This window comes from Cavia porcellus, unplaced genomic scaffold, assembly GCF_034190915.1.
Source record: "Cavia porcellus strain 051 isolate PalLab524CR breed Dunkin Hartley unplaced genomic scaffold, mCavPor4.1 scaffold_12, whole genome shotgun sequence".
Taxonomy (NCBI): Eukaryota; Metazoa; Chordata; class Mammalia; order Rodentia; family Caviidae; genus Cavia; species Cavia porcellus.
In genome coordinates this window covers 54,915,706-54,942,834 of record NW_026947495.1, presented here as the reverse complement: position 1 = coordinate 54,942,834, position 27,129 = coordinate 54,915,706, and the positions used below count along the sequence as shown (strand labels likewise).

The window sequence follows — 27,129 nt, the reverse complement described above, 5'->3', positions numbered from 1 at the left end:
TTCAAACAGTGACACTGCAAACAATTCTGTTCAATGATCCAACAAAACTCAGTAACATAGTTATCTATCTTATACACTTAAATATACATGCAGTTATATCCTTTAGAGCACTTTCTTTTCCTCTCTTTTGTACAATGACAATTACACAATTTGGGTTTTATTATTCCCACAGTTCTTACTACTTTTTTTGCAGAGAATAAAATCAAATGTGACGTAACAAAACAGAGTCAATCAAATCAAAAGGATGGACATAATATATAATGTAAAAACAAAATATAGGCGATCAACAATGGTTACCATAATGCCTCTTGCTATCTTAAAAAGACTTGCCTAAATCATCAGTTATAATAAAATTGAACAAAACAGTAAAGCACAAAACCAATAAAACCAAAACATTGGAGACATTCAAAAGAAGATAATAGTCAAACCAAAATGGATGTCAGAGTGAATCTTATTGTTTTCACATTTGTTGCCTATACTCTCGAACTTGGTGCTATCAAGAAAAACAGAATAGAGGAAAATCAGTCAAAACAAGATGATCAGAGCAATACAGGGTTTCAAATCAAGTTAATAGGAAATCAAAGTGGGTTACTATAATATATCCTGCTATTTTTTATTTATTTTCCCTTAATTAAAAAGATAAAAATAAAAAAGGAGATTGAGATAAAAGCGGACATAACAACAAAACAGCACAGGTCAAAACATAACCATTTAAGCAAAATAGTGTTTCACCACAAGATATCCCGACATAAAAGTAGTTACCATAGTGTCTCTTTCCTTGAATTCTTTGAGTATAACTTCGTATACTGTAGCATCAAACATAGCAAGACAATGTAAAACCATTCAAGAGAATGGTAATATTACAGGGTATTTAGAATCAACTAACAGAAAATGAACAATGGTTTCTGTACAATCTCCTTGTCTATAAAAGTTTTTGTTTATATTATCACATATAATAAAATCCAATAAGATACAACATGTTAAGACTGATGGAGACAGAACAAAAGCTTGATGGGACTTCAAAACAAGATGATATTAAATTAGCACTAGCTATTATGATGTCTTGTTTTCTCCAAAATAGCTGTTCCTACCATCCAACCTTCTCTGCCTCATTTGTGTTGAGCTCTTTTTCTGTCATTAGTTGTCAGTTTGTCTTCTTCATTTCGCTTTCTGCTCCATTCATTGTGGCCTCTCTGCCATTGTTTCTGGAATTTTGGTATTTTTTTTTTTTTAGAATGTCCTGCAGTATTCTCTGTAGAATTGAATTGGTAGTTGCAAATTCCCCTAGTTCCTCTTTATCCTGGAAACACCTTGTTTTTCCATCAATTTCTAGGGACAGTTGTGCAGGTTATATCAATCTTGGCTGGAGGTTATTATCTTTCAAAGCTTGAATTATTCCCCTCCCCCCCATGCTCTTCGTGATTTGATGATTTGTGCCAACAAGTCTGCTGTAATTCTGATGGGTGTCCCCTTGTAAGTGATCTGTTTCTTGTCTCTGATGGCTTTTAATATTCTATTCTTATAATGAATTTCTGGAATTTTGATTATTATATGCCTGGGTGTAGTTCTGTTTGGGTTATAGGTGTCTGGGGTCCTGTATGCCTCATACATCTGAGTATCTTTACCTTTTGCTAAGTTAGGGAAATTCTCCTGGATTATTTCTGTGAATAGCCTTTCTGTGAATAGTTCATTTGTTTGTGTCCCTACTTCTTGTTTTACATTCTTAATTCTTAAGTTATAGATCCTCTTATCATCTTCTAGCCTTTGTATTGTTTGTTTGTTTCCTTGTTATTTTTAAGAAATTTTTACTTTCATGTTTCCACATTACAAATCTGTCCTCCAGTTCACATAATCTATCCTTAGTTTCTTTCAAGCTATTATGCCAGCTTTCAATAGAGTTTTTAGTTTCCTGGTAATCTCTTTGAACCTGCTTCACGTATTCTATGTTTTCTCTATTTTCTCCATCAAACAATTCTCCCCTTTTTTTCTGTCCTTCCATTCTACCATCTGTTTTTTTCTTAGGCAGTGCTTAGCATTTCTCTAACTATTCTACTTATATCTCACTTTACTTCATTAAATACTTCACTTTTGAACTCGTCTATGAGGCTCCAAAGATATCATTTTATGTCTATTGGTGCTGTGTCTGATATTGCATGTTTTCTGTCTGTAGTCTCCTTTTCATTTACCTTTCCTGGATCATTGTTCTCAGGATTGGGGGCTGAGTACCCTTTCTTGTTGCCTCCTCTTCTCATATTTTTTGTTCCTTCCATACAGGCGTATATATGAGGCCCAGTTTCTTTCTTTGTCAGTTACACTTTGTTTGAATCATGCTGGCTAGATATTCCCTCCCCCTGCAGTGTACTATGGAGACACAGACCTAGACAGCCTCTGCTGGGCCTGCCCCTCCAGGTCAACCTACTGAAGGTTCACTGCTAGGGGGTACCGCCAGGTGCTGGGACCTGGTTTGGGCTAGCCTACTGGGTCTTAGTCCGTGGCATCACCCAGGCCAAGCACTCCCCACCAATCCCACTTGAGAGGGGAATATACAACTAAGGCGTTCTGTTCTGTTCTGTTCTGTTCTGTTCTGTTCTGTTCTGTTCTGACTAGTCTGCCCAGTCCCAGAACACCCTCTGTTGGAGCCTCCTTGTCTATGGAAGGGTCCCCGTTCCTCTCACTCACTGCTGGTTGACGCAGGGCTTCCCGCCAGTCCCTCTCTCAACTCTGTTTGCCGATTCCCACTCAGAGCTTTCGCATCTCTGTCCCTTCTGAAGTGATTCAGACACAGCAGTGGCAGCAGGAAATTCAAATCGTGGTTTCCAGAGCTGCAGGTTCCAGCTTCGGCGCTGAGATTTTGTCTGTTCCGGTTGTAGCACCGGGATTGCATTTCCAGCTTAGTTTGTTCCTGGGTCAGCAAGGTATATCTTCCCTTGTTTAGGACTCCTCACACCACACCGTTCCTGGATTCTAAGCTGGCTATCTCAGAGAGCCTCCATAGCTGCTGTATCTATCTGCCATGTTCTCCCGGAAGTCCATATTATGTGTCTTTTTTTACACAGACACTTTAAGCAGGATTATTCATGATGCAAAAATATAGAGAACAACGTAAATATCATTCCATGAGTGACTAAGGGGAGTACAGTCCTATTCTAGAATAAACTTAATAATAATAAAGAATGAGCTAGATAGACACAGTGACCTAAAGAGATCTAAATTCACTATGATACATGGAAAAAATTACAGATCTTTGTTTCCTGTAAGTGTTTCAAATATTTTGCAATATATAGCTATTTATTAAAATTCCTTGCTTTACAACTTATATAACTATTTAGAAAAAAATTTTAAAATAACAACATTTTAGAGACTGACAATATATTAGTCATTGTCAGAATAAGTAACCAGTGTGGTAGGTGCAAAAATAAATCAAATTAGTAAGAGAAATGGATTCTCTTACAATTAGAGATTTAAAATTTGACTGTACAGTTATCTTGTGCCTCTATACTTAGAATAAAAGAACATAAAATCACGTAAACAGATATCAGTAAAAGTTTTTCTAAATAAAACTGAAGATCTTATTAAGTGTTCATAAGCTACCAATGCATTTATCCCTAAACACAGCAATTCTAATTCTGTAAGAATATACTACAGATATCCTAACATAGATTAATTGTGTTTACAAGGTTATTCTATGAGGTTATCTATTTCAACAACAAAGATTAGGTGAGATGAGTAAGACTTCATGACAGGTGAATGTTAAAATGTGCTAGACTACAATCACTCAGTGAAATACTGCTATATTTTAAAAACATAGCAGCTGATGTCTGACTGATATCACAATGCCTTCAGATATAGCAGAGTGAAAAAAGAAGCATGTAGGATGATACCCTCCCTTTCACATAGGTAAGCAGGAAAACTGGAATGACTAGTAAATTTGTGTACATTTGATTAAAGATCAGAAAAGGATACACAAGAACCAGTTATCATGAGATACAGAATAGAGATGATAAAGTCATGGTTAGGAGCCACACTGTACTGTATGTGAAGCATTTTTTTAAATGACCATTCTCATACATAGAGAAGACATCATGTCCAGTGTGAGAGATGTTTACAAAGTCAAGACACTTGTGTAACTACCACTTGGATTGTTAAACAGAACATGGACAGAACTCCAGAACCATATTCTAGGCCTTCAGAGGTCCTTCCCCACTACCCATGGAAAGCCATTATTTATACTTCAGCAGTCGTAGATAAGTTTCATTCATGTTTTATTTGTTGTTTCTCCCTTCTCTCATTTTGATGCAACATCTTATTTTCTCATGATGACAAAACTCAATTTTCTTTGTTATTTGATAACAGCTTTCTTTTCCTATCAGTGTACTGGCATAAGAGGTTGAAAATTGATTTTTAAAAACATATTGGTTTTGATCCTAGTGAAAATATGCTGCATCTACTAAAATACTATTTTAGGTGCATCTGAATCCATATTTCCTAGATTTTAGCGAATGGGAAGCACAAATACCCAAAATCAGGTTATCATATATTCCAAAGAAATTCTTTCTTCATTATAGATTCTTCCAGAAGCATGCTATATTTATATGGGCTGAAATGCAAGGGTGATTTGTAATGTAACCAAAAGCTTTTGGGACATTTTCTTCTACCAGGCTTAACAGAAAAAAAACAGTTCTCTGTATTACTTTATAAATATGCCAGATTATCATTCTCAAGTTTGAAATTTTGTCTTCAAACCTGAAAAGGCTAAGAATTATCTGCCTGTCTCTTCTGTCTGTCTCTCTCTCTCTCTCTCTCTCTCTCTCTCTCTCTCTCTCTCTCTCTACCTTTTTTCTTGGTGGCAGAAAGTCCATGAGTGCCTCCAAAGCATCTTGAAAACTTACTTCTTGTTCAAAGAGTCTGATTCACATGCTGTGGTTACCTTATGAAGAGAGTTGACTCTCTTTACTATTGGTAAACAGAAATAGAGATGGAGGTAGTTTCTAAAGAGATGTTTAACACATCTTCTTAATTGAAGGCTTCTACATGGCCCTCAACCAACACCAGATTCAGTATGATCATCCACAGAATCTCTGGAGCCCAGGCTGCACCAACAGAATTCTAGCCTGCAGGACTGTGTTGTGTCCCTATGTCAATCACTGACTGAAAGGTTTGCTCCTAGGAATGGAAATCTTGCCTCATGAGTAAAATGCTTCTTTCTGAGCAGAGGCATTTCTACAAAGAATGACTGAATTGTGTATTATCAGACAACACTCACAGTCACTGAGGAATGGATAGATTTTCCTAGTCTTGGGAAATCGACTGAAGTACTTGATATGTTCTTAAAAACTGTATGTCTTTTTTTTTTCATTAGACACAATCATGTTATTTGTTGTTCTATTAAGGACACATGGTATATCCTTAGTGACACAGTAAAAATTGTTTTGTCTGTCATGTCATTGCTATTTTCAAAAGTATAAAATTATCATACTATGACTCAACTTTCTGTATCTCCCTTTCATTTCATTAATTTTTAGAATATTTTGATGCTTTGTTATTTTGTACATACAGAGTTGTGCTAGTGATCTCAAACTGTTTCTGATTATGGAATAAATGGAACTCATATATATATATATATATATATATATATATAGAGAGAGAGAGAGAGAGAGAGAGAGTTTACTTTGAAACAGAATTTAATTTTTTCTATGTAAAAGAAATTTTTCAAAATTGCATGTATGCTTATTCTTAAATTATTTGCCTCCAGGCTTTTGAAGATATATATATTGACCAACGAAAGACTATTAAAATCTTATTAGAATATGCTGACATGATCTTCACTTACATCTTCATTCTGGAAATGCTTCTGAAGTGGATGGCATATGGCTTTAAAGCTTATTTCTGTAATGCCTGGCACAGGCTGGACTTCATCGTTGTTATTGTATGTACTTTAAAGAAAAATAATCTACTTTGATATACTCTAAATTTTTGGCTTACTTATATCTTCCTTTGTCGCTTTGTATAGTTTTTTTAGTCATCAGTATCCATCTTTTTTCATGTGAAATGTTTAACATCTATGGTTATCTTATACTCAAATTTTAGAGGCTTTTCCCTGTGCCCTTGAATTACTGTAAAGTCACCGCTAAATCCATTGTTAATAGAGTAGGTTGGTTGCACGATATCTTGAAAATATCAGTATCCTATATTCTTTCAATTCTATTGACTTAAATTTCAAATTTGAAATTTATCATAAACTTCATAATATCCAATTCATTAAAGTTTCTCATTTATTATTCTTAGTGCAGTAGATTCTCAATTGGTCCCCCTGCTTCAGTTTCTGTATCCCTTTGTTCTGTGTTCCACAACACAAGTAGAGTAAAGTGCATGTCAGCCCTCTCCCCTTCTTTCTTTGGAACCCTCTATTAAATTCTCCAGTTTACTCAGTGAAGGCTGGAGTCTTCACAATTAGACACCTAAACACCTGCAGTTTTCATCATGATCTAGCCTTACCTCCTATTATTTCAATTTTCCCCTGCCATGCCTATATGTATACTGGTCCGCCAGTACTGACCTTCTTGAAGCACCTTAAACAAGCCAAGGGCACTTTCATCTGGTGCCTTGGCACTTAAAGACCTTCCTTGTGCTCAGTGGTGCTGTTGTCACTGAGCTGTATCCCCTGTCTATCATATATTCTTTATCACCATAAAAGACTAAAAAATAGCTTTTTAAGTGATTTTAACACAAAATGATTTATTAAGGCATACTGAAATATGTATCAAATACTTGAAATATTTATTTGTAGTTTTGATTGTTTTTAAAAATAATTGCAAACTGTATTTTGTATATAATTTCCATTAAGATGATCATATTAACTTTTCTTTAAAAATATATGTACAGGTGTTTTGTCTTAGCCTAATAGGTAAAACTAGAGAAGATCTAAAGCCACTCACTTCTATTAAATTCCTTCGGGCAATCAGAGTTCTGTCTCAATTTGAAAGAATGAAGGTAAGACAAAGTTTCTAAATAAATCTATGTATTTTTTTAATTATTAAATTTCTGTGAACTAGCAATCTTGACTGTCTTTGCATTCCTACCTTCAACAATATTAGTACAACAAAAACCTTAAACACTTTTTTTATTTTAAAGAGGATAAAACCAAGGAAAATAAAACCCAATAAAATCAATCATAAAAAACTAGTATAAATGATACAGGGCTTCAAAACCTTACAAAATCAACAGTAGTTACCATAATGCCTTTTGCTGAAGATACCTTTGGACATAGTAAAAATTAAACAGATCAGAATAGAATAGAAGCAATAAAAACAAAACAATGAATGCAAGAAAAGACTTTAAAATGAGCTAATAGTAAATCCAAAGTGGCTACCATAATATGTCTTGCTATCTTTCAAATAGCCTCTCATGCCCTCTTAATCAACCAAAACAAAAGAGAATAAAACCAAACCAAGAAAACAATGAAAGTGATACGGTATCCAGGTGGATGTCACCTCCTTGTGAGCCCTGGTTCTCTCCTTCTGTAGTCCTCGAATAGCACTGACTCACAGAGAGAGGCTTGGGTGTGGCTGCCCCAACTTTGGCAGCAGCCCATGTATGGCGCTGTTTCCAGGTGGGGATCACCTGGTTATGAGGCCAGGATCTCTCCAAAAACTTCATATTCTGCATAAAAGTGGATATGAATGGGTATGTTAGGCTGCTTACGTTTTAGATCCTCATTGCACAGAAGATATGAAAATGAATAAAGATAATCCAAAAGAAGATAATAAGAAAGGAAATATAATTTGAAAAATAGTATATTTCTAACCTACCTCTATATGATGAAATCTTTCTTTAAAAAAGATAACTACTGGAAAATGAATTTTTCATCAAATAAGAACTTTTAAAATTTGCAATAACATTTTACACACTACATATCTATTTACTGACAAAAGCAATGTTTGGATTTTAAAATAAATTTACTTTTTCTAAAGTCCCACATCACACATTGTGTGTCTTTCTCCTTTCCCTTAATTTCACTACAGTTTTTTCTGATCAATATGAAGAAATAAGTTCTAGCCACATAAAGTAACCATTGTTCAAACTTTTGAGCCTATAACGGAAGTACCATATGATTCAGTAGAAGAAAAATAGTCTATGATTACACAAGTAGTATAAGTACTTTTTATAGTTATACACTGACAATTATATGCAGAAATTGAAGAAAAGTCTAATTGTACCTTTTTTCATAATCATACATTTTTATAGTTTACATAAATCAGTTAGCATAATCTTACCCTTTAGTCAGCATTATGGAAAGACTGAATAAGGAAACTATTTATTTTATGCTGTAATATCTGTATAATTTATAAATTTGAGATACCACATTTAGATACCATTCATTAAGAAGCTGTAGCTTTTAAATCCCACTTGGTGAAAATACTTTTTTAATCCCAAAATTTGACTGATTCTTATAAATTTAAACTTTAAATTGCTTAAAATATTTTAATGAAATAGTAGAAATAGAAAAATTAAAGTAGTACCACCTTTAAATCATATGCATATACATGTACACTTATATAAAAACATGTTCACATAGGTACATTAATTGTATGTGTATTTTAAAATATATTACACAAAGTATGCAAGCACATTTACTGACTATATAGTTGATATTTTTGTAGTTCATGTGACTTTGATCTGGTTCATTATAACAGAATTATAATAGAACGATCAATCTATTCCTCAGATGCATTTGATTTACTGGATTTGAAGAAGAAATATCATCATTACTATGGTGTAACCATACTAAGACTCCACTGTGATAAACATAGAAAACAAAAGAAAAATCTAAAAGAATGATCATAATTTACACTATAATTTCTAAAACAGATTTTACTAACACATCACATTCAAATTGCATTAACATTCACCAATGCTTTTTAAACAAAATAAATTGAAAAATCAGCTGCAAAAGAAAAAATCACTGGCAAAAATTCTCAGATTGTAAATGAAGACAAAAAAAAACCTTAATTTCTGGCAAAAATATAGTTTATGTAAAAGAAACTTTTTAGAATAGCCTATGACTGAAAACTACAGAAAATGTTTTGGCTCAGAACATACACATACCCCTACATACCTCCAACACACAATCTAAGTGTAGCTAAATAAATTATTCTAGCAAATAGTATGATTCTTTATATTTTTTCCTAATAAATTTGATATGCAGGAAAAAGAGAGTTAAGTTCACCAAGTTGTACCCGTTAAAGAAAAGCTTCCCTCTATATCATTTGATGGTTTACTTTCATTAGAAAGACAATGAGATACTGTTCATAAACTCAAGGTCAGCAAAACAGTAATCATAGTCAAGTACACACCAAAAATCTCATGTAAACCTCTGAAAAGCTGTGGTTAAATTATTTTTGCTGATGTATCATTAAGGTACATGTATACAAAAATACAAGTTTTGTATACTTAACAAATCTTAGCTGTTCTTTACTACATGAACATTTATGTCAACCATTCTCACTTTGTTTTGGGTTTTTTTTTTTAACTTTTTTGTTTTGTTTTTGTTTTTGTACCAAGGACCAAACTCACGACCTTGTACTTGCCAGGCAGGCGCTTGTGCCACTGAGCTAAACCCTCGGCCCTTCCATTCTCACTTTGATGTGATCACATAGATAGTTTTTTTTTTTTAATAGAGTTGCAGCTTTTTTCAGCAGCAGAAAAATCAGTGAGCCTCTCAAGACATATGAAGTATCAACAAAAGACCTGTGACCTCAGTTTAAAAATACGACAAAGTAATTGAAAGAAGAATTGAAAGTACAAGTATTCACTCAGGGACAGAAAATTATGTCATATAAACAAGAAAGTACACGCAAAACATAATTAAAAATAGTTGAAGAAAAAATTATAGAAAAGAAAATCAATGATATTTCTGGGGGGAAAAAGGAAGTAAAATGTATACACAGTGGCAAAGATACAGCAGGTATTGAGAAAAACTCTCTTGGTGAGATCAAGTAGTTTCTTTGCCACAACAGCTTCAGCAGAGCAACAAGAGTATAAAGTCCGATGTTAGTGTTGGGAGTTAAAGAAATGATTATAGCTTGTTGCTGGTGTTCCAGTTTAGGTGGTGGATTCAGCTTCCAAATGTCTCACTCTGGAATTACAGAGGCAAATTACAGTGGCAAAAGCAAACAAACCATAATGTAACATTAAATAATAGAGCAGAACAAAACATAACACAAACCACCGCTCAGTGTATAGGTTAGAGGCTTCATTAGTGGTACAAGCTCGTGGTCTTCTATTTTTCAGAACACTTCTTCCTTTCTTCCTTTACATGTTTGTTCTTCCTAAGTCTGGATTCAAAGCTGTTCTTGGCCCTGCCCCTCTTATTTTATGTCTTTTCTAGATAATGTCACACACAACACACACATGAGGGCATGTACATTATTTTCACCATTACTGGCATAATACAGAAACTCAGTAAACAAATAAATCAGTGAATTAAAAGTTTATTATAGTATTTCTATTAATGAGCTTTGGAGCTTCTCAAAGATTTTTAGAACAAAGATTTTGAAAGTACCTCGAGTTCAATGTGTGTTTTTATTGATAAAAATTGAATTATTTAGGTTATTCCAATACCGTCATGTGAGCTATCAAATCTTTGTATGCGACATTTTTATTTTTCAATATGCCATTATGTCAAGTAGTATTTTCAGTTTTGTCAGAATTAAAATAGTTTTACATTTCTTAATCTAATGTTTGCATATTCATTTTTTTGTATGGCAGGTGGTTGTGAGAACTTTGATAAAAACAACTCTACCCACTTTGAATGTGTTTCTGGTCTGCTTTATGATTTGGCTGACTTTTAGTATCATGGGAGTCCACTTATTTGCTGGCAAGTTCTATGCCTGCACTGACCAACCAAATGGAGAAAAGCTTCCAGTGTCTGAAGTATTGAATAGAAGTCAGTGTGAAAGCCATCTCTATAATGAATCCTTGTCATGGGAGAATGCACAATTGAACTTCGACAATGTTGGAAATGGTTTGCTTTCTTTGCTTCAAGTAGTAAGTATATTTTTTGAAGTTTTTTTAAATCAATTATATGTTCATTCATATTGTAGGTTGAATATAAAGGACATAGTATAGATGATTCACATATTTGATTGTAATGTATTTTAGCAGTTATTAATTAATAGATAATTGCTGTTGGACATACTGTATTAGGCATTTTGGGGAGACATAAGTGAAACACAGTCCCTGTCCTGTGGAGACAAAGGCAACGTAACTGAGGAAAAGATAAGCTCTAGCCAAACCTGCCTCTGCAACTACTGATCAAGTAGTAGGAACGTAATTCATTGGTCCAAAATGGATTACTGCTCTTTTTATCAATCTGATTCTTTGAGTTATGTCCATTTAGTGGCCCAATATCAAAGATACGAAGAGATGAGACAGTCCTGTTTTACTGATTCCACAGAAAAATACATATGAATGGTTACAAATAACCAACAGACAGAAGCATGTACTTATTTATCTATTTTCTTCATTCTTTTTCTATTTAACTGTTTTAAAATATTGTGTTATTAGTTAATAGTAAAATAATTAACATTATATAAAAAGGAACATACTAAATACCTCAATTACACAGTAGACTACATTTTGTAAGTCTTGATATCAAATGTTTTAGAGTATTAAAAACAAATTGAATTATGTTTTTGTCACAGAAATATATTTTCACAAAGTTAAGCATATCTTAATTTTTATAGGCAACATTTAATGGATGGATCGATATTGTATACTCAGCCATTGATTCTTTGGATGTAAGTACCATGTAGTCTTAAAAAAATATTGTTAAGAGACAAGCAAAATAATTTTTGCAATTCAAATATAGAACATAAGTGGTATTTATAGAAATTAAATACATCTCAGATTGGATATTTCATTGGCAATGAAATCTTTGCAGGAAGATATACAATGATTAAAACATAATGAGTACAAGTAAAGGATTATCATTTTTATAACAAAAAAGTAAACCAATGAAATAAAGTTTAATTTAAACACAAGAAATGATAGTCATTCACCAAAGAACAGAGAAAAAAATTAGTTTAAGTAGAACCTTTGGTTTTCTGTTTAAACTTTCTTTTCAAAAGTCATATATTAATCTTTTATTAATTAGAGATTATTAGTTTTATAGAAGAGTAGATTTGCTCAGGTGATCCATACTTGCATGCCATATACTCTGATAATCATATCTTCTTGCCATAAAATGTTTTATTATATAAATCTTATGTTTTAAAAAGTTGTGGTTAATAATTAATTGTGATTAATTATTTTTAAATTCATTTTTAGGTAGACATGCAGCCTAGTTTTGAAAGCAACCTCTATATGTATTGTTATTTTATCGCCTTTGTTATCCTTGGATTATTTCTCCCTTTGAGTATGTTGATTGGTGTTATTATTACGAATTTCAACAAGCATAAAATAAAGATAAGTATAAATATCCTTTGTTCATAAATGCCTGAAAAAATCTGACACATTTATATAAATTCACAATTCCAAATAATTGGTTTAGAATTTATCTCAGTGTCATTGTTCTGACATATGAAACACAATAGTTGTCACTCTTCTTGCATATGGTAGAATACTGCTAATCTATTCATTTGCATATTGCTTTCAGTGTCAAAAGTAAGCACAGTATAGTTCCAATGTTAAAACATAGCTGTGTTTCTGTATGTAAATTTTATAAATAATTATATGATTAAAGGAAGTACCATTATTGTCTATCTGCACAAATATGTGAAGACCTGTGGAAAGACAATGTACTTTTACTCTGATACATTCACAGCCTTCATAATCATAACTAGCATGCCATATTTCTACTTTTGGTACTTCTTTCTGCATGAAGTAGAGTCATAAATATCAAATAGGAATGGTTGGACTCACTGTTATGGAATTTAGAGGCTCATAGAGACTCTTAAATAACTACAACTTGGTACCATTTTTGTGTATTTAGTACCATACAAATACAAAAATGTGTTTGTATACATTTTTAACTCCTGGGGCTTCCACAAATGCAAAGAAAAGGAAGTTTAGATGTACCTTCCAAAAAAACTCAAAGAAAATACTAATTGTGAAGTTCCATCTGCAACTATCATTAAATGTTATCTACATGTAAAAAATATTGTATAATTCAAGGGTCTACTAATCCAGTGGGAAGTGGCAAAGTGATTTCCTATGGTTTTAATTGAATGCTTCAGCTTCTGAGTAGGTCACCCCAATGTGACATCTAGGCTTAGTTCTGGGCTTCACATCAGTGATTCCTGTCAGCTTTAAGTGATTGGATTTTAATTTAAGCATCAACAATTCCTAATTCTTAGCTTAACATATCATTATTACTTTATATATTTTGTACAATATATTAAAATTAGCACTAGAAATACAACATATAATGAATTCCAGAAGGTGCAAACTGAAGGTACTTATGGAATAATAAAAATATCTTCTTACAGTGTTTGTCAAGTAAATCAGTATATGAACAAATAGAAAAATATATGTTTTGCTGAAAAAGATTGAACATTTCAGTAATCCCTAGAATTTAGGAGGCTGAGGTTGGAGAGTTACAAGATTGATTTTAGTCTGGACAACTGACTTAGCAAGATCCTGTCTAGGAACGTAGTTCACCTCAAAGGATCTTGGTTCAATTCTTCCTACTGCAAAAACACACAAAATATTTAACAATTCTATTTGTTCATGTTTATTAAAGGGCACAAATAAATGTAACCTTTGTCTATGGAGTTCATTTCTTTTCTGTTAACTTTTCAGATATCTCCTATTATTTGTTTTTCTCTTTAAGAGAAGTAAATTTTCAGTAGACTAAATCATATAATTAGGCTTGACAACATACAGGAAAGTACATGAAAATATTGTTGAACTGCACGTATTACCTGTTCGTATTCCATGTTTGTTTTATATGCAGCTTTGTGCAGAGCATCAGTCATGATCCAACACGATGTAGATCATTGCAATTAAAGCTTCTGAAAAGAATTATATAAATAACTTCTTTTCTAATATAATTTGCATTATATTAACGCATATTAATATAAAGGAAAATTTGAATTAAATGTGATTTTAATGTCTTTTTCTTTTATTTCTCTACCAGGGAGGCTCCAACATGTTCATAACTGCTAAGCAAAAGAAACAATATCGTTGGCTGAAGAGACTGATGTATGACGACTCTCCAAAACCAATACCTCGTCCAGGAGTAAGAAAACATATAAATTTTTTAAAGCTTTAATAAGCTTTTATTTACTTTACAAAGAAAACTTTAAGATATATTAAATGCTTTTGATATTTATTAAATATACTCCTTGAGAAATAGTTTAATGGTCATTTTTTGCTTATGTGTTCTTTCATGGTACAATTATTAAAATACATTATTATTCAAACTAATGGGATTCTTTGTAATATTTCCACACATGCATATCTTGTGTAATACTGGTGTCTGTCTACCTTTGCTTTGACAACATGCTGTGGGTTTATTTGGGTAAAAACTTAGATCCTCATTTATATTCATCTTAGGGGAAGTTACAGACTCTGATGACTGAATGTATGCAAGTATGTCCCATTAATAACGCTGCTGCACTGGTTTTCTTTACCCACAGAATAAGTTGCAAGGCTTCATTTTTGACTTGGTAACAAGCCGAGTTTTTAATGTCATCATCATGGTTCTTATCTGTCTCCAAGCAATAATCATAATGATGGAAAGTGATGAGCAGAGTCCTCAAATGTATGCTGTAATATTCTGGATTAACTCAACCTTTGTTATCCTGTACACTGCAGAATGTGTCTTGAAGCTCATCTCCTTCCATTGTTACTATTTCACCAGTATATGGAACATTTTGGATTTTATGGTGGTTGTTTTCTCCATTACAGGTAAGATTTTGTTCAATCCAATTTTCATTTATACTAATACTAATTTATGCAAAATTATTAATATCACTTCAGATATAGTCTTTTAGAAGCAAATCAGGTGGAGACATTTTTAATTCTAATCAGGAATGCTTTATATTTTTTACATTTATACCTGTAGACACAGTTAGGAAATGTTAAAAGATGCATTTCTTGCACTAATGTCACCTACTTCATGTCACAGACTGAAAGATAAAAGCTTAATTATGATTCAGTAATGTAATATAAATTCACATAATGTAAATTCATTCTAGTATAACAGTAGAAGACTCTTTATGTCTTAGAATGATGTAACATTTCAAACTTGCTGTCACTTCCCTCTTAATTGTGGGAAGCTATAAAAAACATTAGAGTTTTAGACTTTAATGAATTTTTCCCAATTTTCACTTACTTGGGAGATCTCTTTTTTTAACAAATGCATTCAATTATCTTCTTTTTTAATAGATATTGTGCTGTGTGGAAGAATATAATAGTTAGTTGCATGTAGTGGTATTTACCAATAATCCTATAACTCTGGGAGGCTGAGGCAGGAGGAAGACAAGTTCAAACCAAGCCTGTGCAACTTAGAGATACCCTATTTCAGAATAAGAATTTAGAGAGGAAAGGATGTATTTCAGTGCCAAGGCTCTGGATTCAATCTGAAGTATGCCCCTCACCAAAATTTTTTTTAAAAAATCAGTAAACAAGATAGAGATAATTCCTGTATACATATAATTTAAGTCTATTAAAGGAAAGAAATAAATAGTATATTTTAATGCTGTGCTGTTAAATTTAGGCTAAAGGAGGCAAAGGCTACTACGGCAGCCTGAGAGAGGAGCATCTGCTCTCCAAGGAGAGGTCAGAGAAAATTTTGTGTAAGAAACAAAATTTAAACAAAGGCCCATTGAATAAAGATGTAGTCAAAGAATTTAAGATCAAAGTGTTTCTGGCAGAAAGGAGTTTCTTTATTGTCTGATTCCCCATAACACACATCTAGATGCAAGCTTTGTAGTCATAGTGATAATATTTAATAGATTATTGTCATGCGCTATCGTATGATTGAACACTGGGAAATGTACATCAAATGCCTAGTTGAGCTTCCAGAAAATTCACACATTTGATGGACAAATGAAGTAATGCAACTAACTGAAAAGTTTATAAGCCTGATAGGGAAAAACATAGCAACAGGAGTTAACTGAGAGGAAGAAAACAGGAATATCAGATGAGCCATATGAAATAGAAGTCATAGTTCCTTCTGCAGAGAACTATGCAGACAGAGGTGTTTTGAATTTGAGATTTTCTAGATCAGGTACCTTGTGTCAATAACATGATCATAGTGTGGACGGCTGATGTGAAACAATGAAGGTTATGAAGGTTGAGAGGGTCAGAAACAGAGAGGTTTGACTTGGGATGGGTTATTTATGGTAGATGCTGAGGTGAAACAGGAGACCACAAGTGAGTTATTAAAGTCTTCAGTGAATATTAGTGAAGTGGCATGAACAGATCATAGAGCTGCGGAAATGGAATCATTGAATGACATAATTCATAAAGTGCCAGAAACTTTTTCGTTTTTGTTAATTGAAGTGATAAAAATAAAAAGTCTCTGGAAATCTCATTGGGGAAAAAAGGAACATCATCTTTCTTCCTTGAGAAACATGGACATGGAGAGAGCAAGGTACCAGTGCTTGGAATGTTACATGAGGAATGATATCATTAGCCCAGAGTGGGCTTCAGATAAGAAAGGGAGTTTAAACACCAAGTGGTGAGGATGCCGAGAAAGTTGTTTGCAGCTATGTGAGGTTATGTCCGGAAAAATTGAGGCGTTTTGAAGATTGCGACGAATATTGAGATTGAAGATTGAGAATGGAAAATTCACTGGAACCCTCCAGAGAGAAGGTGAATGCAGTAAAGAAGACCACTGACAATGTCATCTTAGAAAATGATCAAGTTTGACAGAAATATGCAGCATGACACTTCCTGTCAGGAAAAATGCCATCTCCTTAGAAGCTCTTTGAGATTATTCTGTCCTCCACCTTCTCAACCCAAAATGAACCATTCCTAAATTCTAAGGAAAAACTCACTTATTGACTTCGTATTTAAAGCTCCTGGGGAAAAAATTCCACTTGGGAAACAAATGAATTAAAATACAACTATGAATCACTGAATACCAAACATTTTTGTAATTACAAAAAATTTTGGATTTTCTACAGTACATTATATTTAACAATTTTTACTAGTTACTAGATTATAAAGTCTGTGAGACTACAAAATCATGTTATTGGTCTTTTCATATTGCATGATGCTTTTATAAGGCATTCAATATAAGTTGAGTTAAATCCTTTAATCCAACGACAATCAGAAAAACAGAAACAAACCAAAAGCCTTGTGACTACTATCCCACATTGTAGACTCAGGTCATCTGTATTTCCAAAAGTATTTGATCTATAACATTACCAAGATTACAGTACAAAAGAAATCCTTTCTAAATTTTGCTAGACACCCTGATCATTGATATGATTAGTATTCAGCTAACTTAAAATCCTATAAACTGTCAAATAGGGGAAATTGACAAAAATAAAATATAGAAACAACCACTTAAATACAAAATCACATGTTCCTCTAAAAACCATTCATGTGGATAATTTTATCAACTCTGTTCTCTTTCCTCAGGACTATTTCTGCCTTTGACAGTGGGATACTACTTGGTGCCACCTTCCCTTGTGCAGCTGGTACTTCTCTCTCGCATCATCCACATCCTGCGTCGTGGGAAAGGACCAAAGGTGTTCCATGATCTGATGCTTCCTCTGTTGCTGTCTCTCCCAGCCCTGATGAACATCAGTCTTCTCATCTTCCTGGTCATGTTCATCTACGCCATTTTTGGAATGTACAACTTTGCCTATGTTAAAAAAGAAGCTGGGATTAATGACGTGTCCAACTTTGAGACCTTTTGCAGTAGTATGATTTGCCTTTTCCAAGTTACAATATTTGCAGGTTGGGATGGGTTGCTTAATGCAGTTTTCAACAGTAAATGGTCTGACTGTGATCCTGATAAAATTAACCCTGGGACTCAGGTTAGAGGAGATTGTGGTAACCCTTCTGTGGGGATTTTCTATTTTGTCAGCTACATTTTCATAATATGGCTGATTATTGTTAATATGTACATTGCTGTAATCATGGAATTTTTAAGTATTGTTTCTAAGAAAAAAACTAGGAGCTTGAGTGAATACGATTTTAGGAAATTCTTTCAGGTGTGGGAGAGGTTTGATCCTGACAGGACCCAGTACATAGACTCCTGCAAACTTTCTGATTTTGCAGCTGCTCTTGATCCTCCTCTTTTCATGGCAAAACCTAATAAGGGACAGCTTGTAGCAATGGACCTTCCCATGGCTGTTGGAGATAGGATTCATTGCCTTGATGTCTTACTTGCTTTTACAAAAAGAGTTGTGGGAAAAGATGCAGGGACAGAGAAAACCCTTTCAGAGATAGAATCAGCATTTGCATTAGCCAACCCTATTAAAATCACGTATGAACCAATCACAACTACTTTGAAGCGAAAACAAGAGACAGTTTCGGCGACCATCATTCAACGTGCTTATAAAAATTACCGCTCAAGGCAAAATGACAAAAATACAGCAGATATTTCTATACTGGACAGTGGCCAGGAGCTCCAGGATACTAAAAAAGGTGTCTGTCTTGGCAAAGTTAAGGAAAAGTCAGCTATTCAAAGTCAAATCTAATCCCACTTATCACCTTTTTATTTTCTTCATGGACCCCAGAGTTTTAAAAACTTAAGTTACCAAACAATGGTATGATCAGTTGCTTACAACCAATGAAAATTAAGACTGTATTCAAATGTCTCCATGCCATACTCACTGTTTTAACCTTATGTGCTCTACCTGCCCAATCTATTAGCGAAGACAATGCATCGATTTTGCTGCAGTTAGTTACAGTAGGTTGAATTTCCCATTTGACAATCTAATACTGGTTATACTATCTAGCTTATTTGATACAAGCCTATTCTGAAAGATAAAAGGGTAGTAAAGATTATCAGTAACATAGGCTTCTTCATACATTTTATGTCAAATGTAGTCATTTCCAAGTCAGCACTATAAAGCTCAAGTTGCAAATGAGTATTTTCTTAATGTGAGATGGAGTTTGAGGAACAGTGAAAGGCTATTATTGGTCACTGAATCAGGAACTTGTCTAAAGAAGTGTCAGCTGGTGCTCACTTTGGCAGCACATATACAAAAAATTGGAATGATACAGAGATTAGCATGGCCCTGTGCAAGGATGACATGCAAATTCATCAAGCATTCCATATTATATACATACATACATACATACATATCAGCTAGGGGGAGAGAGCGCAGCTTTTTAGAAAGTGCCTTTGAGATTAATCACAGAAACTTTTAGGCTCCCTAACACCTGTTTGAAAAAGATTGAAGCCCTGCTTTTTTAAAATTCCTGTCCTGTTTTTCTTTCTTTCTGTTGGTCTGTGTCTTTTTCTCTGCCTCCCCTTCCTTCTCTCCTTCCTTTCTTTTCTTTGTTTCTTTCCTCCCTTCTCCTGGTGTCTCTCCTTTCCTCATCCTCTCTCATCTCTCTCTTTGACTCTTCTTTCCTCTCTTCCCCTTTTTCTTCCTGCTCCTGCTCCTCTTTCTTCTATTTCGTTTTCCTGGTGGGAGAAATTAGTGTTTGACTGTCCAATGGGCTCCTAGGTTCTCATCAGTTTGGCTATTTGCTCCAAATCTACAACATGATGGATTTAAATTTATACAATAAGAAGCATAAATGCTTACAGTGATAGCCTACACTTTCCTAATTTCTTCTCATTTACAGTCTTTAAAAATGCACACTTTACTAAAGTTACATAATAGATGATATATTAGTAGACTTAACTTTTCCCTTATTATAAAGCTGATGTATTTTTACCATTTATTTATAACATTGACTATATAAACTCTGAAAAGTGCATGTTATCATGAATTAGCAGAATTGACAGCTACCAGTATGTCTAAGGATTTTGCCAGTATCTTGATCTTTCATAGGACGCTGTACTTTATGCATCTTATAACTCATAGACTATAAAGGTTAGAAAATAAATGTGTAACTTCTTGTTTTAGAACATCAGCATATGCTAACTAGCTTTTACGTATTCATTTATCTTTCTTGACTTTTTGATTATATCTCATCACATATAAGTACTATGTAAAATGTTTTATATTTGACAAACTTTAAAACCCTAAACCCTTAGTTTTCACCATTCAAATTATTTTTTTAAGTTACACACAAAGAGTTGGGGTTTTTTTGATTTATTGACAAAAGTATTATCTCTTATACCCATGTAATTTGAGAATCTAATGTTTACTCTATTTGTATGAAAACTGATTTCAATGTGCCTACAAAGTCCTGAGGAATAAAAAATTAAACATATACTGTTTACTTAAATGATAAACTTTAAATATATTGTGTGACACTCAATATTGCTTACATATCAGTAATTGTATTTTATTATGAATGCATGATCTTGAGCCTTAAGTATTACAATCTATTTTTGAACCTCAGAAATACAATAATCTTACCAAGATGCCTTGGGGATTCCCCTAAATAAATATAATTTCAGAGTTCTGTTTTCTCCCTATAAATGTTTCTCTCTTTATCTTCTTGCCTCTTTCATGCAATGAAGACAGAAAAATTCAGCATTAACTTAGTGATGTGATGGCAGCTGGTGCTTTACCTGAACTTCCCAGTTTTGTATTTCTTGTGAGTGATTTAGTGTGGAAATTGCTTCAGATGTTTGAACTAAATCATAACATGCTCCTATAAATTCTGTGAAGACCAAAAAATGATTTTAGTTTGAAAACTAGTCTTACTTGTAAAAGGTATCTGCCAAGTACATTTCCAAAAACTGTATAAAATTTATTTTTAACAAAATAATAAAATATATTCTACTTTTAGATACTATGGAAAATAATAAATACAGTATGTTAACCGCACTACGCTGTGTTTGTTTTTGTTTTATAATTTGGTAATTTAGGTTGGCACTTTTGTGTAGCAGAATTTTTTTAAAAAATCCTCTTGCACAAAATTTATGAATTCAGACTCAAAATTAAGATTTGAAACACTCAGACTTCCTTTAAGTCACTTAACTGTGTGAAGTAAATGTTAGTAAGCTCATTAGGAGTCCCTATATATTGGCAAAAATGTAAAAACCACTTATTAAAATTATAATTGCAGTTTTAGTACATATCACTCACTATTATTAAAAAGTTTCTTAAGATAATGCTGAATTCAATTTATTAGTACACTACTATTTATCAATTTCTATTGAAGTATTATTTCTGAGTTATTAATGTAATAAACTTGAGATGGTTTTAAAGATAATATTTTTAAAGATAATCTTAACAATTACCATTGACTGAGGTAACTTACACCCTGCCTTGTATTACATGTCATGCATGAACCAATAATACATTTCAATTTATAGACCATTAAACAATAAGCTTAAAAAGGTTATGAAAGTTCTCACATGGCACACAACTTGGTGACAAGGCCAGGACACCAACCACATCTAGGTCCAGAGCCTTAATGCCTCTCTGTCTCCCTCTATCTCTCTCTCCTTTTTCTCTCTGTTTCTCTGTCTCGCTCTTTCTCTCTCTCCCTCCCTCCCTCTCTCTCCCTGCCTCCACCTTCCCTACTCTTACCCTTGCCTTGTGTGGAATTTAGAAATAGTCACCATTACTGAAGAGAGACAGAGAGAGAGAGCGAGCGAGAGAGAGAGAGAGGAGAGACAGAGACAGAGAGAGAGAGAACAAAAAGGATACAACAATAGAAGTTTTCAACTTCCATTAAATGTTAATTCAGAAAAATTCACAGTCATCTACATATAAAAATAAATCTGAGATTAAGAAGGGGAAGGTGGAACTATGCAGCTTATTATAATCTATAATCGTTTTTATACTACTGGATACATTTTCATACACATAAAGGAAAGAACGGGGAGTTCTACATTGGAAACTGTAGATGAATTTAGTAAAGTGAGCCCCTGAATAAAAAGGTATGTTTTAATATTTAGAGATGAGGATACCTATTCATTCCAGTGGCATGTGGATTTTTATACTAATTTATGACTGACTCATCACATAATATAAAAATTGAAATGATTTTGGTAAGGCTCACTTGAATCTGAGGGTCATTTGAAGATTATTGCTATGCTGACAATAATGTGTCTTCTGAATCCTAATATAGGGTGAATTTTTCTTCATCTAGAAAAATCAATTTTACTGCCCTTTTATAAAATGCTTGTTTTTTTGGTTTTCTCTAGATTTTCCTTTTTTCACTTCTAGTGCTTTCTACTATATTTTCCTTTTTCTGCTTGCTTTACTTTTATTTTTTCTCTTGATTTGCTAGTTTTTTTGAGATAGAAATGTAAATTGTTTAAGATATTTTCTCATGTCTATTATTTTAGGACTATGAATTTTCTTATTGATCATATTTTAGTTGCATTCTACATATTTTGGTGTATATGTGCTTTCATTTATTTCTGTGTATTTTTAAAACTTTCTTTAAAGCTTCATCTTTGACTCATAAATTATTTACAAGTGTGTTGTTTAATTTTTATACATTTAGAACTTTTTTGTTTATGTAATTAATTTACAGCTCAGTTCCATTAGGGCCAAGCAATGAATTATGTAAAATTTCTAATCTTTAAGGTTAATTGAGATTTGTTTCATGGCTGTTCCAGTCATGAATTGATCTCTCTTAATAACTGCTTTACACTTGAAGAAAAGCATATTCTGCCATTGTGGAGGGCTGTATTCTATATTCATCATTGTGTTTCTATTCATTCTATTGTGTTTCTCAGTTCATCTATATAATTTTCTTATTTTCTGTCTAGTGCTTCTATCACTTGCCTAAAAGTAAACATTAAAATTTCAGTAAGAGTTGTGGATTTGTTCTTTCCTCCTTTTGCACCATCAAAGTTGCTTAATGTTGAAGCTCTGTTACTGCCCACATAGAAATTGAGAAGTTCTATGTCATTGTGAAAGATTGCATTTTTATAATTACATAATGTCCCTCTTAAAATATATTGGGACCTAGATAGTACCCACATTTTTGTTTCAATTATCAAGTACAGTTTATAAAACCCATTTTACATACCCAAGTTTCTTCTCTTTGAATTATCCTTCCTGTCTTCCTGATATTCTATAATTTCTTCTTTCATCAATGTTTTCTTTGAAGAATTTTATCTAGCTACTCTTTAAGAATTTTGTCAGCTAGCAATAAAATATTTTAGTTCTCTTCCAATGAACATTTAAATTTCCTTGTCATCATCAAAGAATAAATTCACAGACCATAAAATTTATGGTCAACAGTTCTTGATTTGAGCCCTTGAAAACATTTTGACCTTTCCACTTACTTACATAACTTCACAATAGAAATTCATGCTCACTCAAATTAGAACTCTCCAGTATATAACATGCCATTTCTCTTCATCTGCATTCAAAACTTTTCTGTATGTTTAATTTTAAATTTTTAAATATAATACTCTTAGAAATGAAAATTCAGTGGCCCAAATACAGAAAAGGAAACTACGGAGTAGGCACAGATTTGTGTATACTAGTAAGCCCTCCATGTGTTTCCAATGCACACTAGTTGTTAAGAAACCATTGTCTAGATCTGTACTTATAAACACGTAGCATAAATTGAAGATTGGGTCCAGAGGCCTTAATGGCCTCATGATATTGTGTCAACTAAGTGCAAGATGCTCATTAGTTGAAGTTCACCACTACCCTCTGAGTCATCTGACATGATCATCATCAATATGAGATCTTTCTCAACATGAAACCACCTCTGCCCTGTCCTCTGAGTCCTTTGATAATCCCCTCACTGCTTTTCTCAATAAACATGATCTATAAATACCTCAGTTCTCTCTGTTTTGTAGCCTTTCGTTTCTCATGAGTGACTGGTTATCCACTGCAAATCCACTGTAATTTTGTTTCTTGCTCTTTTTTTCACCATGCCCCGGAACTCCTGGTAGAAGACTGGAATCCACTGCAAGGGTGTCTGATAATTGGCACCCAAGGTGGCCTGAACCCACGATGCTCTTGTCTGCCTGCAGGATTTACTAGGGGTGTTTTCTGCAGCGCTCAGGTCACCAGTGGCAATCCCTGAGACATCTGACACAGTGAAGTTTAGTGCTTTTCACTCAAATAAGAATCTCACTGAGATTAAAACAATGGAAAATATTTTTCTTTCAAATCTCTTTAACTCTCTCTTTGAAATCTTTCTTTCAAATCTCCTTTTTTGAAATCTTTTTTAAAAGAAAGCAAAGTGCATAGTGCCAGCCATCAGTATCATGAAATACTACAGGATATAATTAAATACGATCCCTAGTCCACACAGGGAGAAGCTTTGGATATTGAAAATTAGGACAAGATGGGAAAAATTTAAAGGGAGCTCACAGTATACGAAAAATTGTTTCTCCTGGGACCTTCTCAGCTTGGACCTTGGTAAAAATCTGTTTTATGTCCATTAAGTACTAGAACCCCTAGAAGTTTCTGTTTTAGTACAGAACATGGGAGAAAAATATAAAGAAATAGAAAAGCCACCCACGCTGCTGCTAGCTCCTGGGAGAAAACCAGAGCCAGGTGAGACTTAAATGAAGCACTGGGCCTGTACATGCATACTTTTTAAAAATGAAACATTCTGAACCTTGTGTCTAAGAACCAACAGTACTACAAGAAGTTCTTGGAACTTGTTTCTCAATGGTGTTTAGAAACAATCTTAATAATCAAAATCAGCTCATCCCTACACATCAGGTTTTTGATTTTTAACTGCTTAAAGAATTAACACAGAGTGTAATAAATAATGGAGCTCAGGGACTATTCACCACAGATTCAGTTGTGGGTAAACATCATCAAACCCCACGTACCGTACTCATGCTTCCTTACCCCCTAATCAGTGTCTTTAGTTCAACATGCAGTTACAGGACTTGATAGGAGATCGGGTTGATAGAAATAGAGAGATAGCGCCAACATAACAGAGGAAGTCCTTTTGCTTAGGGGGAGCTTTGTAGATATAATGCAATAAAAGCAGTATACTAAGAAGACTCTTAGAGAGACTCTTTCTTGGCCTTCATCTCCAGAAAATTTAGAGGCTCACACAGCCCACCCAAGATGGCAATGCAGTCATCTCTAGGGGTGGCTGCAACAGAGAAGATGATGGTGGCACAGGACCAGTGCCAGAGTGAATAGGGTGCCCACGGCATGCCAGCAACAGAGCCAGGTAACAGCACAGCAGTTTCCCCTTCCCTCCTTTCCTTGGTTGGGCTGCCTGCAGTGACTTCCCCCAGTTATGGGGGAAGCTGAGGTAAAAGAACACTGAAGTACAGGGATTCTTTACACTGGGACTCAAAGCCAATGTTAACTCAAACTATGTTAAATTCAATGTAAAGCTACTGAGTCGTATGGGTTAATCTATGACCCTTAAATCACGAGAAGTTGAAAGTGTTAAAATCATTGGTGCTAAAGTGCATAAACAGACATTTGGAACCTTCTTTCAAGGAACAAGAAGGCAATAGTTTACTACTAAGCAATACTTCCTCCTTTAAATATGACTGTTAGTGCAAAGGGAAATATTGCTTATATTGCTATTTTACAATTAGAACTGTGATGTAAAAAAGAAGAAAAATGGAGAAATTTTATCTTACATTCAGACTTTCATTGCACTAAAGAAATAATGCTTACTTGTGTTCAAATGTACAGAAAACTAGATACCTTTGGCCCTTAAGGCATCCACTATCACTGACTGTAAACCCACTCTATGACCATTGGTGCCTGAGAGTGAGGTTTCCAAGACAACCCTAATTAAGCCCTCTCCCACTATTACTGCGTCTTAGGCTTCCCCTACTTGTCCTTGGAGTCCTGAGTCTTGAGGGCTAAGGCTCTAGGCCAACCATATGTGAAGTTTCCATGGAATTGCATCCATCTATGGCTTATTTTGTTCAAACTCTTCAAAGACAATATCTCTTAAAGGAAGTAAATGGGAGAGTTTAGTAATTACCTGTTTTTACATGTCCTTGTAACGTAAGACAGATCAGGTAAGAGCCAGGAATATATTCAGATGATCCTGGTAAGTACACTGAGGTCTTCAGAGTACTTACTCAGACCTATAAACCAGGTGAGAGGGATGAAATGTTATGCTTAAATCAAACATTGAATGAAAGACAATAAATACAGACCTTAATGGTCCAGTGATGCTGTGATGCACAAGAGCAAGATCTTCCTTAGTTGAAGATCACCACCATCTTCTAAAAGTCGTCCAAAGTCATCCTCACCAATATAAGAACCTTCTCAGTATAAGACCATCTCCATTCCTTTAGTCATCCTATAACCTCCTCATCATTTTCCTCAATGTAAATGTGATCTATAAACTCCAGGGCTCTGGCTGCCTCATGCCTTTTTCTTTTGCATGAAAAACACTCACTGCACTGCCATTTTGTCCTTGCTTTCTTTTTTGCCATAAGCCATAACATCTGCAAGAGATTGGAGCCCAATACAGGTGTCTCCAATAGACATACATGACTGTTCAGATTTAATGGATTATCAAATAAAATTGAAAATTTGTTTTAAATTTTGATAGTCACATTTGTGGTATTAATTAAATATCTGTGTGTGCAATTTACTGCATTTCATAACACAAGTTATTGTGTTTCCATATTTTAGAATGTTCTACTAAATAAGGCAAATAATAACAAATGAAAATTATATATTAGTGTATTTGTAATACACATTGTCAATTCCCCTGAATATCTTTCCTTTGCCATGCAGGGCTCTTCTCTACTCCTCCTCTCCTTGGCCTGAGTCTCATTACCTTACTCACAATTGTTGTCTCAAAATTTTCTCTTGACCTCTGCCTTCTTATTGAGTTTGGTAGTAGAGGAGCATTGGCCAGCAACTGTTTGCTTCCAGATGGATTTTTTTAGTATCTCATCTTTATCTAAGGCCATAACGTCAGTAAAGAATTTTTCTCATGCTATGTCTATTCTTTTAAAAATGCTTGATAAATACACCTCCTTGTTTTTTTAGCACTAGGAGAATCCCTTGATTTGCCCTTGAAACTGACCTACATCTTTTATAAGCACCCATAATAATAGTTTATCTTCGATCCCTAAACTAACTAAACTTTAGACCTTTTTTAGATTTT

The 27,129-nt window shown here is 33.9% G+C and overlaps 1 protein-coding gene and 1 non-coding gene across 2 annotated transcripts in view; both read left to right on the top strand.

Moving 5' to 3' along the window:
- The window catches only part of Scn7a (sodium voltage-gated channel alpha subunit 7), an 85,268-nt gene extending 64,350 nt beyond the window's left edge, over positions 1–20,918 (top strand). Inside the window, exons 18-25 of the mRNA XM_063259206.1 lie at positions 5,753–5,926; positions 6,883–6,990; positions 10,768–11,046; positions 11,745–11,798; positions 12,328–12,465; positions 14,135–14,239; positions 14,640–14,910; positions 17,596–20,918. Of these exons, the coding sequence (XP_063115276.1) occupies positions 5,753–5,926; positions 6,883–6,990; positions 10,768–11,046; positions 11,745–11,798; positions 12,328–12,465; positions 14,135–14,239; positions 14,640–14,910; positions 17,596–18,662 (2,196 nt within the window). The 3' untranslated portion in view covers positions 18,663–20,918. The remainder of the gene's footprint in view (positions 1–5,752; positions 5,927–6,882; positions 6,991–10,767; positions 11,047–11,744; positions 11,799–12,327; positions 12,466–14,134; positions 14,240–14,639; positions 14,911–17,595) is intronic.
- Positions 19,147–19,250, top strand: LOC111754225 (U6 spliceosomal RNA). The gene has a single exon (XR_002788930.1). It is a non-coding gene; the product is annotated as a U6 spliceosomal RNA (small nuclear RNA).
- Positions 20,919–27,129: the final 6,211 nt, after the last annotated feature.